The sequence below is a fragment of the Macrotis lagotis genome, chromosome 1 (genome assembly GCF_037893015.1).
Source record: "Macrotis lagotis isolate mMagLag1 chromosome 1, bilby.v1.9.chrom.fasta, whole genome shotgun sequence".
Lineage (NCBI taxonomy): Eukaryota > Metazoa > Chordata > Mammalia > Peramelemorphia > Peramelidae > Macrotis > Macrotis lagotis.
The window spans coordinates 908,477,928-908,492,706 of NC_133658.1; the positions used below are offsets into that span (position 1 = coordinate 908,477,928).

General features: G+C 50.5%; 1 protein-coding gene across 2 annotated transcripts; it reads right to left on the reverse strand.

The window, feature by feature from the left end:
• Window positions 1-1,125: 1,125 nt before the first annotated feature.
• On the reverse strand, window positions 1,126-13,622 carry DMRTC2 (DMRT like family C2). Of its 2 annotated transcripts, none has more exons than XM_074219413.1 (10): window positions 13,511-13,622; window positions 13,080-13,144; window positions 5,803-6,012; window positions 5,241-5,395; window positions 4,882-4,961; window positions 4,490-4,601; window positions 4,160-4,286; window positions 2,504-2,564; window positions 1,731-1,911; window positions 1,126-1,372 (listed from the first exon to the last, which is right to left on the reverse strand). In XM_074219413.1, the coding sequence occupies exons 1-10, from the start codon at window positions 13,532-13,534 to the stop codon at window positions 1,338-1,340; spliced, it is 1,050 nt and encodes a 349-aa protein (XP_074075514.1). In that variant the 5' UTR covers window positions 13,535-13,622; the 3' UTR covers window positions 1,126-1,337. The 2 variants fall into 2 exon arrangements, with proteins under 2 accessions (XP_074075514.1, XP_074075513.1); XM_074219412.1 differs by having other exon boundaries at window positions 4,490-4,664; window positions 13,511-13,621.
• Between the last annotated feature and the right edge of the window lie 1,157 nt (window positions 13,623-14,779).

Consider the following 14,779-nt stretch of genomic DNA (forward strand, 5'->3'; position numbering starts at 1 on the left):
TTTTACTGTCATTGACTAACTTGAGTTTTATTCCATTGAAAAAAAAGGTTGCATTTGATGTAGGAACTTATACTTGGCTCCAGCCAGTGATTTTGGCCACAAGCACATGCCATCTTGGGAAGCCTGCTCTAGGCAGGGCCTGTCTGCATTAATCACAGAGTCTGACTGTGTGACTTGATAAGAGCCCCCCAAATGAAACCTGGAATCCCTATAAGTGCTGGAGGTAACTCCTGCAGACATGGTGGTGACTTTGAAGGGCCCTGAGCTCTGGTGTAGCACAGACAGGGTCACTGATGCCCAGCTAGGACAGAGGGCAGCCGCTGCTGCTTGGGTCTCAGAGGCTGGCACTGCCCAGGATGGAAGGGCTGGGGGAGCCTCTGCTGAGACTGCTCTCAGTGCCAGGGCTGTCCCAAGATGCTTGCTTGGCCAAGACTTTTTTTTTCCAGGTTTTAGCAAGGCAGTGGGGTTAAGTGGCTTGCCCAAGGCCACACAGCTAGGTCATTATTAAGTGTCTGAGACCAGATTTGAACCCAGGTACTCCTGACTCCAGGGCCGGTGCTCTATCCACTGCGCCACCTAGCCACCCCCTCGGCCAAGACTCTTGCTGGACTTGGGTGAACACATGGAAATGACACATGTATGTTATTCCTGAATGCCTACCTCCAATTAGAGAAGGGAATTTCCTAGAGAACACAAGCTTAGAACCTACCCATTTGGAAGAGGCCATGAAAGCACACGTACATGAGCTTCATGTTTGTGAGGAATATACAATAAGATAATAATAACGATAATGATAAATGTCATTCACATGGCCTGGCTCACATAGCGCCAGCTATTTGCTAAGCCCTCTATGATCATCATCTTATTCGATCCTCCTAACAACATCCCCATTTTCCAAATGAGAACAATGAGGGAGACGGAGGTGAGGTGACTCCCCCCCAGGATCTCAGAGACAGGTTAGGTGCTCTGGGGCCCCCCCAGCTGTGTGTACACACAGGAAAGGTGAGGCAGGCATCTCCAGTGTCCCGGGAGGTGCATAACCACACACTCTCACACACAGGTCACATACACAGGTCACACACACACACACACACACACACACACACAGAGAAGGTTTTTGGTCAGGCCACATCACAGTTTATTGGGAAGATTTGAGCAAGCCCAGATTGAGGGGAGCAGCCCACTCAATACCATAGCCTCCATATCCCCCCCCAAACTGCCAGTTCCTTGTTCTGTTGTAGCAGGGGCCCTCAGCCCAGCAAGGAGATGGAGTCGATGTGGCCGATGTGCAGGGCCACCGAGGGGGCCGGGCTGGGGTGCAGTGAGGATCCCACACCCTAAGCTTTCTTGCCTTTGCTGGTAGTAGCTGGGTCTGGGGGGGGTACAGGATGGGTCATTTCCTCTCTTTCCATGGGGCCTCTCCAGCTGGTGTAAGTCTAAGTGACTTGCCAAGGGTCCTCTAGAGCTGTTAAGGAGGGCCTGGGCTGCTCTTCCTCCCCCTCTAGCCTGGCTCTGATCCTCCCAGGGTCTTGCTTCAGTCTCTGTCCACATTGATCAGCCTGGCACTCAAGGCCCCCAGGATCTTCACTTCACTCCCCTCCCAGCACCTTGTGTTCCCAATCTCCCCCCCCCCCCCCCACTCTCTCTAAGACCTCCTTGCTTTTCCAGGGCTACCTGACCTCCTCCCAACCCAGCTTGGATTCTTCTGACTGTCCAAACCACAACAGTACCTGAGGGGCTGTCAGGGCAGGGCTGGGACCCCAAGGCAGGGCTGGGGGGACCAGCAAGAGGTAGAGGATTCTGAGGAGGCTGTGGGGAGTCCCTCAGGTCCACCAAGGCTTCTGCAGCTTCCCGCTGCTGTTGGTACTCTATGGAGTCAGATGTCTGAGCTGGAGGCCGGGCCCCTGTGGCCTAAGGAAGAAAGGAAGGAGACAGAACCTGGCTTGAAACTGGTGCACTCTGCCCTCCTAGTGCTCACTTCCCCTCCCTCAGTCCACTGCTCACTCTCCTGGCCTCCAGTTCTTTCCCTTGGCTTTTCCCTCCCCCAGACCCAGCTCTCACCTCTCTGGTCTAATGCAAGATTCTGCATGGAGCAGACATCAAGGTTTTGTTTCGTTGGGTTTTTTTTTGCAAGGCAAATGGGGTTAAAGTGGCTTGCCCAAGGCCACACAGCTAGGTCATTAGTGTCTGAGGTTGCATTTGAACTCAGGTCCTCCTGACTCCAAGGCCAGTGCTCTATCCACTGCACCACCTAGCCGCCCCGACATCAAGGTTTTGTAGTCCAGATTTTCATCCAGGACCCAGGGCTTCAAGGATTCAGGTAGTTAGGTCCCCCACCCCCAAATCCTTGAGAAACCCCAGGTTTCCAAAGTTCAGTCTCCTTTTCTCCAAGACCCAGGCATCAGCCCCTCCCTATCCCTGCAGACCCGAGGAGTCAGTCCCCCCTTCCCCTCCCTGCAGGAGTCAGGCACCTGAACCCCTCACCCCCTCCCTTCCCTAGGACCTGGGGCTTCAGAAGCTGTGAGTCTGGCAGGCCACAGGGCTCAAGGATCAATGCTGAACATCTGGAACAAGGAAGGAGTAAAGGGTAAGGGCAAGCTCAGTCCTGGCTGGCTCCCTGCCGGCCCTCACCCTCCCTGGTCAGCTAGACCTCCACCTCATCTTCTGCATGCTCTGGCTCTCTCCATTCACACAGCCAGCACATGGCTTAGACTCTCATCACCTCTTTTCTGGACTGGGCCCTCTGCTTCTAGTCTCCCTCTTTACAGTTCATGCTTTACTACTAAAATAGTTCTCCTTGTTAACAGTCCCCCCCTTCCCCAGAGGATGTTCTCAGCCAAGGTCCTCCAGGGGTCCGCCCAGCTCATTGAAGGTCAGAACGCTCTCTCCCCTGTCACTCTATTCCCAGGACTGGAACCTAGGAGATGCTTCATAAATGCCTACTAACACAATAATGTGTCTCCACCCTGGGCAGAGGGTTGGCATGGTGAAGAGCCAGCTGGCCCTAGAGTCAGGCTGACTGTGGGATCCTGGCCTAGTCCTTTCTAGGCCTCGGTTTCCTCATTCATAAAATAGGGGTGATAACAGCACCTGCCTGCCACAGTTGTTAGAAGGATAAATAAGATAATCATTTTAAGGACATTTTGTAAATGTTAAGGCTCTTGATGCTCATTATTATCATGACCATTAGAATCCTGTCTGATTTTACTTTACTCATTAAGAAACCCAAGGCCTGAGGGATGTGGGACTGAGGTCACACAACCAGGAGGGTGTCATTCACAGCCAGGTCCTTGGATACCAGTGACTTAGCACGTCCCCCTCTGCACTCCCTGGGCTAGGGTCCACTGACAGGCCGTGACACTCCCAACACTGATTGATAAGATGTCAAAGGGAGAAGACTTTCCCTGAGCACACCAGAGAAACAGAGGCAGGACCACCCTGAGGACCCAGGCATGCTGGACCTCAGCCTTTGCTCAGAGCAGGTCCTCACTCACTAAGCCCCACATCTAGGTGGGTGGGGGTAGCGGAGCCCAGGTCAGACCTAACCATGAGGATGGGAGAGGGTGAAAGAAGGAGAAGAGCCTGGGTCCAGGCAAACCTGAGCCAGAAAATTCATTTCACTGCCGGGGGGCCAGTGAAGCTCCTGAGAGAGGATGCCCCTGAAGAACCTCAGAGGAAGACCTGAATTCTGAGAGGTCAGGTGAGGAGGCAGGGTCAGTCTGAGGCCCTGCTGACTGGGGAGATGGGGGCAAGTTGGTACCATGATGTTAACTGCTAACATTTCTACAGTTCCTACAATGTGCCAGCCACTGGATAAATCAGTGTGATCCTCACAACTAACCTGGGAGGTAGGAACTTATTCTCCCCATTTTACAGATGAGGAAAACGAGGCAGACAGAGGAGAAATGATTTGCATAAGTTCATATAGTTAGAGAATGTCTGATTTGCACTCAAGTCTTCTAACCCTAGGCCTGGAGCTGTGCATCTCCAAATGACCTGGTTCCTTCCAGGTCTAGATCCTTTGGTGTGTGTGTGTACACACATATATGTACGTGCACACATATATACACACACACACACACACACATCACTACCCCTGCCCCCAGTCCCTCTTTATCGACCCCCCACCCCCACCCCCCATTCAGGGTCTAGAACTCACGGCTGAGCCTGACTGGAAAGGTCAGAGGGTTCCCCTGGCATGGGGACCACCAGTAACTGACACTGAACTGGGCAGACGGGGAGAGCTCCATGGTTGGTCAGTTGGAGGGAGGCGCCTGAGTCAAAGCCTGGTCCAGGTGAGTAAGGAGAGAAGGAAATGGGGTTAGCACAGGGGTCTCCTCCCAAGTGGAACCTGCTCCTTGTACATCTAACAGGCTGTTGAAGTTCCCAGTCTTCCCCAATTCCTCCCTCCAGGATGTTGGGGTAAGGGCTGGGGGCTGAGCTTCCCTCTGCTTTCTGGAGGACATAGTCCCAGTTCCCATTTTCTCACCAGGGGGTGATTGCAGGGCGATGCCAGACTCCTGGTACAGCAGATGACACCAAAGTGGGGGAGATACTGACAAGGTAGAGGGAAGCCAGGGCCCAGGATTCCAGGGTCCAGCCTGCCAGGACAGTGGTATGGTGTCCAATGGTTTGCTTAGCAGCAAGGTCTGGGGGTTGCTCTCCTGGAAAGGCAAGGTGGGGGGAGGGAAGGTGCAAGGGTGGTTGGAGTGAGGAGGGAACAACCTGGAGCCATAGTTGGAAGGGATGGATGGTCCCTAAGCATATGGAAGAAGGTAGAAAGGAAGCAGTTTGGGGTCCAGAGGATAGGGTGAGCAATAGTCAGACTGACACCCCAGAGGGAAGCAGATAGGAAGTATCTGGGTTGGGGGGACAGCTTACCTTTTCAAAGGGGGTCAGCATGGTCAGGGGAGCTCTTTGAAGGGTCTCCTTAGGCTGGGGGCCCACATTCTCCTTCCTAGCTGGGAATGATAGGAAAGATTTGTAGGGATCATTTCAGTTACCCGTTCTGCTCTACCCCAAAACAGCCATCTCTTACAACCAGCCAGATTCCTCAGCTGCATTGTCCTGCAAACTTTATTGCCCCCAACTTGGCACAGGGTGAGTGTGAAACGCTGGAGAGGGGAGAAACTCTAAGTCTCTGTGCCCCTAGATCATGCTTTCCCTAGCTCCCCCAGATTCCTTCTAGCTCCAGCATACTCCTCTCTTCCTCCTTCAGTCAGAGGGAGAACATTATTTACCAGGTGCCCATGGAGGGGCAGGCCCACATTTTTCAAGGTTGAAAATCTTCAAGGGAGCTACCCCATTTGTCTGGTCCTGAGTCGGGTTTATTTTCTGTTGAGCATCCTGCTCTCTGCGCAGAGCCACTTGGGCAGCCATGACACGCCTTCGTTCCCTGAAAGAGAAGAGTCAAAGGTCACTGGCCATTTAAGGTCTGGGACTGAAGGCCTGGCGCGTGATAGGATCCTGGGATTTGGAGTCGGACGACTTATATTCAAATTCCCGTTCAGCTTCTTACTACCTGTGCAACTGTCACTGATCCTCTTTGGGCCTCAGTTTCCCCTATCTGTAAAGCGAGAGGGTTGCAGCAGATGCTTCCAGTTCTAACTGCTACAATCTGTTGATCTTAAGGCTGAACTGATTTAACAGCTAGGGAGCTAAAAGTTGATGTCTGCAGGGAAGGCTGTGTCCCCCACTCACCCTTAGGAGTGTATAGAGGCCTAGACAGAGGGAGCAGGCAGACAGGAAGCACTTGGGGGTGAAACTACACTCGGGGGAGGGGGATATTCTGAGGGTACTTACAAGATGAGGACACATTTACGACATTCACAGGCCCGGAAGAGACACAGGTGCTTGTGGCCCTTGAGAGGGACAGTGATACCATGGTTGCGACAACGGGCACAAGTCGGGGCACGGCTGGAGGGCTGGCTGGTAGGGGTTGTGGCCCCATCTCCTGTGGCAGCTTCTGACAGGAAATTCTGGTCGCTGGGTACCCCACTTGCCTCCATGGAGCTGGAAGATGAGGGAATAAGGCCAGCTGCCAAACTAGAAGGATCACATGGACAGTCACCCCAACTGCTACCATACCCAGACTACCTTAGACTCTCACACTCTCTCTACATAAACCTCCTTTCCTGTATCTCCCCTTTCTTCAATCATTTCTCCTCAAGTAACCTACCCTAGTATTTATGATTAGCCAGATAGCAGAATAAAATTAATATCAGGATAGAATAATAATATCAATCATATAGAAATATCATGATATAGAACATTAATTCGTTACTATTATAATAAAAATAATACCATTTCAAACTCATTTTGGGTTTAGAGCTCTAATTTCATTGATGTAGAAATTGCCCAAAGTGGAAACCCCCTTCACTAAAGCCAATGGAAATTCATAGCCTTAGAGTTTCCTGAGGTACTGGTGGACTGGGGGAGGGCAGGGAAGGGGGTAGTTTTAGTGGGTCACTAAGTGACTTGTCACGGCCCTAATAACTGTCTGAGGCAAGTACTGAACGTTCCTGACTCCCAATCTGGCCTTCCATCCATGACACCATGTTGTTGATATGTTCATATATTGCTATTATTTCAACATACTGACTGGTGCAAATTTTGCTGTTGCGTTGGATAGCAACTATCATTTCTCAAGGGTAGGGAACTCTCGAGGGAGGAAACTCACCCCCATACTGGTCAGCACCTGTTCCAACTAATTATTTCTAACACTCATTATTTCTGACTCTGGAAAAGTCACTTGACCTCTGCCCCAGTTTCCTTTTTTCTACTTGCTAGAGATATTGTGAAGATGAGATCATATTTTTAAGGTATGATATGATTATTATTCTTATTCTCATTAAGTCACCTGCAGCACTGAGGAGGGAGGGAGGACATTACCAGGACTTACTAGCTCCCAGGTGGACTTCTGTCTCCATTGTTTCATGTTGCCTTTTGTTCAGTGCTATCTGGGATTTGAATTGGTTTTTTTTCTAATGATTATTATCCTCTAGCACAGCAGGATGAATCGAGTAGCACAGAATTGGGGCTAAATGTACTCTCCTGACACCATCATCTTAGGAGACCTGGGCTTTTGAAGGTGATGCCAACAGAATCCAAACTTGAATAGGAGATTCTCCAGACAGAAAAGACAATGACTGTAGATTCATGAGACCCAGCCAAAAAAAAAAAAAAAAAAGTCGCCAAGATTCTGGGCAGCCTTTTGTCCTCCCCTTCCAGTTCCAGGGTAATCCCCCTGAGCCAGTCTGGCTAAGAACAGAGATGCTTATCACCCAAGGGCAGGTGATCTCCCTGTGGGATGATGAAGGGGGGGCAGGGCATGAAGAATCAGACTACTCTGAAACATGTGAGGTTGTTTTTCAGTGATGAGATACTGCTATACAAATGGTGATCTATACACTACAAAAGAAAGTAGAAAGTGCAGCTAAATGGAAAACAGCTCATAGGTTCTCCTTGAAAGTCAGGCATAAGAATTACTTTTTATTGTACCCCAAAAGGCTACAAGAAACATTGCCTGAACTGTCATCTCACTCAGGGCAAGTCCAAGTCAGAAGACCACAACTAAGATTACTATGACATGTGTATCAGGATGTATTGAAGAGAATAGAGAAAAAAATGATTAGAAATCACAAACTTGACCAAGTCTTTCAATTCAAGTATATGCATGGCAAAACACCACATTCAAATATAGTAGGATTTGAAAGCAACCAAAGGCTTGTAGACTTTCAGAAAGTTCATGTCTGCATATCATGAACGTTTTCCCTAAGGAGTCAGTTGGAAAACAGATCAGAAACGACAAAACATTTTAAAAATTAAAATAATTTTATCTGGACAGCAAATGACTGATTAGTTACAGGAAGTCATTAAAATCCAGCTGTCTTGGTGCAGTCAGACCAACACTCAGCTGAAGCAAAGGTCAAAATCAAGACCAAATTGAAAGAAAGGTTAAAGATGAGAAGACAATGTTTTACAATTAGATTAGCTCCAAACCAACTTATTTGAATGAACTACTTTTATTGAAAAATAGGAAATGGATAAAGGTAAAGTAAGTGACTTTGATTATCCCCATTTCTTATAAATTTAATGAAATAAAGCAGTGACTACAACATGAAGGATAAAAGAGCTCAGAAAACATCTCAGAAGTTAAATATTTGTTCTTTGTCACAAACTTAGGGAACAAATTCATCTGCAATACATGGAAGAGAATGGGAAAAGATTCCATTGTAGAAGTGGAAAGAGAAAAATTATGCACAGTATCACCTCCACAAACCAGGGAGAGGCAGCGAAGGGGAAAATGAATCTTCAAGAAAGGCAAGCCACATCATCCCAAGAGCATTTATGGATAAAAATGGGAGGATAAGAAATGGAAGCAAAATGGAAAAAATGCCAGCATTCTTTTAGGGGTCTATTCCCATCTCTGATAACAGTGGCCTCTCCACATTGGCTCTGTTACCAGATGAACTTCATGAGGAAGCAGAAATGGTATCTGAGAAGAAAAAGTGGCTGGACAGGTCTAAGTACACAGAGAAGAAATCTGTACTGAAGGTAGTAACACAATTTTGTTAGCACTGAGGGGATTGATTTTTGAGCTCTCAAAGAAGGGAAGACACCAAACAATTGGAAAAAAACTCAAATGGTATTATTACCAAAAAAGTCGAATGAGAAGGCATCAGCAACTACTGACCCATATGCCTACTTTCTCATCTCTATAAAATCTTTATGAGAATGAACTTCATGTATTGAGGGCATTCTTGATGAAAATCTGACAAGGAAAAAGGCAGGCTTTCACAGCCAATTTTCTATAGCAGACTGCATCTTTACAGCTACACAATTGACTGAACGACAGATAATACAAGGTCTCTCTGTGTTTACTGTTTATTGTTTATAAAAAGGCATTTGACTCAGTAGCGCAAAACTGCCTTGAAAACTCTATACCAACAAGTAAAAGACTCTCACGCATATGATAAAGTCTTCTTAGACCATCTGCTACTAGACAGCTACAGGAATAACTTTGTTCAACAAATCATTAGTGATCAATATCAACTAATCCATAAAGGAGTGTGAACTCTGCTCTCCAGAGGTGCTTGCGTCTATCATGAAGTCTGAATAGAAGAGGAATCTCCTGGAGAGGATTGAGCCCCTGCATCTGTCATGTGACAATGACCTTATTTTGACTGCATTAGGGTCCCCCACCCCACCCCAATCCCCAATGCATTAATCATATCCGGGCATCCTCAAAAGAGATCATCCTGGCAATCCACAAAGGAAAAAAAATCAAATAAACATGTGGATGAAAAATTTCTACTGCACGGACCCTGGCATGCATTTGTACAGCAGTCTGCCTGGGTCAATCTCTCAGCTGTTCATCTTACACAAGCATTGAGGAAGGATGATCAAATCGACTGGACACAGAGCAGGAGGAAGAGTGTGGGCTTTTATGAACCTGGAGAGTGCTCAATGGTCTGATACCTTCCCTGACCTACAAAGCCATCTTTTTTCACATTAGTATTCTCTCAGCAGTACTAAACGGCTGTGATTCATGCAAGACCACAACCCTCAAAGAAGAATCCTGAGAGGCCTGGACCTTGGAGAGAGGGGACTGGTCATAGGATACCAGATGGACAGTCCCAATAATGCCCTGGGATCTAGAGAAAGACCTCTAGGGCCTTAGGATGTCCTGGATGGGAGATTATGGGGCAACACTAAGAAAACAAGATCTGTTAAGGAATGAGTAGACTACTTTTTCAAAACTACAATCTTGGTAAAAGACTAATTTCTTTAGAGAGGACTCAGCCTTCATCTCAGTCACCTTGCCAAACTAGCAAGAAATGAAGACTCTGGGGGATCTCCCCCTATGTTAACTGCAAACTCAGGAGAACAACGACAAAGATGTTGGGAGCCTGGTCCTGCTGCAAGAGACAAGAGATCAGACAGTATTGGACAAGCAGGATAGTCTTGAAGAGCAGTTCTGGACAGAGATATTGTGCAGCTTTCGTGGTTAGGCTACAATGCAGATGAATAGCTTTCCCTATTCTGTTTCTATAGAAAAATCACCTAATTCCCAGTCCAAATACAGTCATTACCCCTCCACCTTAAGGTTTAGAGGTAAGATCTTAGAGAATAAAACTTAAAAATTGTCTAACCTATATTTTTTGTCATTTTATTTTAACTCTATGTTTTTAACATTTGCATATTTTGGGTTGGCAGCAGATAGGGTTTTAAGGTTTGAAAAATGCTTTACACATAGTATCTTATTTGAAAGGGGCAAAAATCCCATCGACTAAGGAGTAGATCAATTTTGATCTGCACTGTTGGAGGGAACATTCATATCTATGTGATCCACTGAAATATGGAAGTAAGAATGTAATGATAATACTATCACATCTAAAATAACAAAATAATATTTGCATTACCTTTCTCTGAGGAGTTTTGTAAATCAAGTGTTTTGTAAACCTTAGTTGTTAAGAGAAATGTGATATAATCTCATAAGGTAATAGAAATGCAAAATTATTATAATTTCAATTTTCCTAGTGTTCAGGAAATTACTACAGTTTTCTTATGATACCCCATGAGAGAAATAGTGAAAATATTTTTAGCCCAATTTTCTAGAGGAGGAAGTAGAAGTTGAAGGAGGCAATGGCCTTTGCCAGGGTTATACACGCCCAGGATTTTGTGGTTCCAAGTCAACCTCTCCTAGCTCTGTGCCACTGGTGCCACACCGGCTCCCTTTCTAATGCCCACCCTATGTCCCACCTCTGCAGGCTTGTGCGTATTGACTGACTAAAGTTTTTCTCTTTCTCCAAGCACTTCCTCTCCTGTTCACTGTTCACTACCTTCCAAGGATCCACCTGAATTGTTCCTCTCCAGCAGCCTCTGATTTACTCACCCCACCCTGGCAGCCCCAACTCACCCCGCTTTGCAACCTAGCTCCCCCTCCCTCCTGGGTCTCTCTTCTTATGCAGTCTCCCCTTCCCCAGCTCTGGACTCCTACCCCCCTCTACTCCTCTCTTTCAAGTCTGATCTTTCCTCACTTCCCTAAGACTTTTCTGGGAGGGGGATGAATGAATGGGGGGGGGGAGAGGTCACACTGTGGAGAGGATTCTACCAGGAGAAGGGAGAAATACAGCATAAGAGACATTGATCACCTAGGGAAGGGAGAAATACTTACACTGGAGAGAGCCTATAAAGGATTGGGGTGGGGGAATATGCGGAAGAGTTATCGTGGAATCTCAGATTGGGAAGGAGCCAACCTTGTTCAATTCTGAACCAGGGACTTGCCTCCTCTGGGTACAACCTAGTTTGTCAATGTCCTTCTTGAAATGGTGCCCAGATGGGCATCCCACCCTTGATGTGGACCCTGCACCTGTCCAAGCCCCCTTTATGGACGGAGCAGGGCTGTCTCTCAAATCAAGCCCAGGCCTTTCCACAGCTCGGTTCTGGACCTCGTTGCTGTTTCACCTTACATATGGCCTCCTCCCCATTCTGGCCCACTGTTCCAGGCTGCCTGGACCTTCTCAGCCTCTCTCTCTTCAGTGTCTTTGGTAAAAATATCAAACCAGAAGGCTCAGGCTGGTCCCTGGGGCAGATTGGGCCACCATCACTTGGTTCACCCCACTCTCTGCTCTAGCTGTTCTATCAGATCCTGCCAGACCAAGCCCAGTGCTGGAGGAAGCTGGGAGGCGTCTAGGTCCACCAGCCCTGGGGGCCAGTGGCACTCTCTCCAGTTAACATCCAATTTGCCTTGTTCAAAAGGAAACCAAAGGGCAACTAGGTGACCCAGTGGATGGAGCACTAGTCCTGGAATCAGGAGTACCTGAGTTCAAATCCAGCCTCAGACACTTAATAATGACCTAGCTGTGTGGCCTTGGGCAAGCCACTTAACCCCATTGCCTTGCAAAAGTAAAACAAAACAACAACAAAAAAAGGAAAACTGGGTTCTCTTGACCAGGTGTTTTTTCAGCAGCTACACTGGCTGACTGGGGCCGTTGCTTTTCATCCTAAGGACTCACAGTGATTCAGTTAATAAGATGTAACAGAGCTGAGCTGCCTGGGGCTCTGACCTCCTTGATGACCCTGGGTTCCAATCACTGCTTATCCTGTGGACTCCAGTCTGAGAAGACAGAAGGGAAGGCTGCCCCATCTGCCCTCCTCAGCCTCATCTTCTCTCTCCTTGGACCTTCACAACAACTCCTCCCAAGACAGTGACACTGCCATCCATGTTACGTGGTTTCCTCCCTGCCACCAGAGCGATAGCCACTCCAGGGGTCCATGTTGGTGTAGGACTTCAATGGAGGATTCTCAAATGTTTGGTCTTAGAATGCCCTGACACTCCTAAAAATTATCAAGGACCCCCAAGAGCCTGTTTATGTGGTCTCTTTGTTTATGTGGTTTTTATTGATATTTGCTCTATTTGGAATTAAAGTCTCTTAGTATGATTATGAATCATTCTCCTTGATAAAATTTAATTTCTTTAGTCCTTTAGTTCTGATCAAAAGTTGGTTCTTGGCCTCTAACTGGGGTTTGTGAGTCTGCATGTTTGCCTCTGCCCCTCCAGGGCTGGGTCTGTGTGAAGTGGCCTGGTGCCCCTCTAATTCCATCTGCAAGTTTGGCTTTCACAGTTGTACAAACATCAGAGTAAAGACCAGTCTGAGAAAGCAGGAAACTGCTCTGGTTATCTCTTACAAGAAACTAAATAAGTTCTTATCATAATGACATTTTTGAAAGGAAGAAATCCTAGAGTTTTATATGTGTAAATCTTATGTGATGACAATATAAAATATCAGATCAAAGTGGGAGGCGGGAGTCCTGACCCAGAACAGACCTTAAGGAAGGTGAGAGAACGATAATGTGATCAATGACATTTTTTTTTAGGTTTCTGCAAGGCAAATGGGATTGCGACTCGCCCAAGGCCACGCAGCTAGGTCATTATTGTGTGAGGCTGCATTTGAACTCAGGTCCTCCTGACTCCAGGGCCGGTGCGCCACCGAGCGGGATCGATGGCGCCTTCAGGAGCAGCGCATCAGTGATTGGCTGGCCGCCTCCGTGGGAGACGCCGGGGACGCTTTTACCTCATTAAGCTCTTGGTTGCTATCTTCAGTGCTCTCCCGTCCGCGCCCCGGGGTTCGGTCCGATCCTGGAGAACAGAACTTGGTGGGCAAAGGGACCCGCAGGCCCCTCCAGGGTTTCCGTCCCTCGGACCACATGCGGATGCCAGCCTGGACCCCTGGCCCTGGCCCCTCAGCCTGTCCCGGGGCCCGCGCCCCCCTTCCCCTGCGCTGCTTCCCTCCAGTAACGGGGGTCGCCCGGGGGGGGCCCGGCCTCCGGCCACAGCGAGCAGGACGGGCAGGGGAGCCCCGGGGGGCAGCGCGGGCGGGGGAGGGGCGGGGACGCCCAAGGCCCGGGAAGCCGAACCCGGCGGCAGCAGCGAGTGGGGGAGGGTCGCAGTCCGCGGGCAGGGGGCGCGGCCGGGGCCCCGCGGGGCCGCGGCCCGGCCACTTACCTCAGCCTCGGACGGCCGCGGCATCCGGCCTCCACGGGCTCGAGGGCAGCGCGGACCCCGCGCCGAGCGAGGGGCGGGGCCTGCCCCCTTCCCGCCTCCCCACGCCTCCGCCAATAGCCTCTCGGCGTTGTAGCCGACGGTAGCCAATGGAGCTTCGAGTCGAGCTTCCCGCTCTTCTAAACCTCAGCCAATGAGGCGTCGAACGGAGCCCGTGGGACAGGAAGCTAAAGCTGAGGCGGCCAATGAAGTGTGGAAAACCCAGTTCGAATCCAAAGAGGTCCCGCCCCACAGGCTGGTGGGAGGGGCCGACCCTCGCCGAGCCGGCTTGGCCGGGCTGGAGCCGCCGACGCGAAGGGAAGAGGCTCGTCCACTCCGGTCAGTGGCCGACGCGGGCCTTGGGCTGGGGTCTCCGCGCCCCCAGCCCGTGCTCTAAGCAGCCGCGTCCTGGGGGTCGTACGGGACAGACAGTAATGACGGACCATGGAGCGGCCTCGGTGATGGAGGGTAATGTGCGTCGTAATGAAAATCATGTTATTTAACAGTAGCACGTGGAAAGCAGAAGCCCCCTCCCCCAGGCCCTGCCCCCGCCCCCCCCGGGCACCGCCTGCGGTGACCCTGACCGCTGCCAGTCCCAGCGCCCTCCCGGGACACCCGGCTGCCCACACTAATGCTTAAAGCCTGGGGGGAGGGTAGATGAAAGACCCCACCCCTCACCCAGAGCCCCCTCATCCAGGGCCCCCCTCACCCACGGCCCCCCTCACCCAGAGCCCCCTCATCCAGGGCCCCCCTCACCCAGGGCGCCCCTCACCCAGGGCCCCCCTCACCCACGGCCCCCCTCACCCAGAGCCCTCCTCACCCAGGGCCCCCCTCACCCAGGGCCCCCCTCACCCACGGCCCCCCTCACCCACGGCCCCCCTCACCCAGAGCCCCTCTCACCCACGGCCCCCCTCACCCACGGCCCCCCTCACCCACGGCCCCCCTCACCCAGAGCCCTCCTCACCCAGGGCCCCCCTCACCCAGGGCCCCCCTCACCCACGGCCCCCCTCACCCACGGCCCCCCTCACCCAGAGCCCCTCTCACCCACGGCCCCCCTCACCCACGGCCCCCCTCACCCAGGGCCCCCCTCACCCAGAGCCCCCTCACCCAGAGCCCTCCTCACCCAGGGCCCCCCTCACCCAGGGCCCCCCTCACCCAGAACTCCCCTCACCCAGAGCCCTCCTCACCCAGGGCCCCCCTCACCCACGGCCCCCCTCACTCACGGCCCCCCTC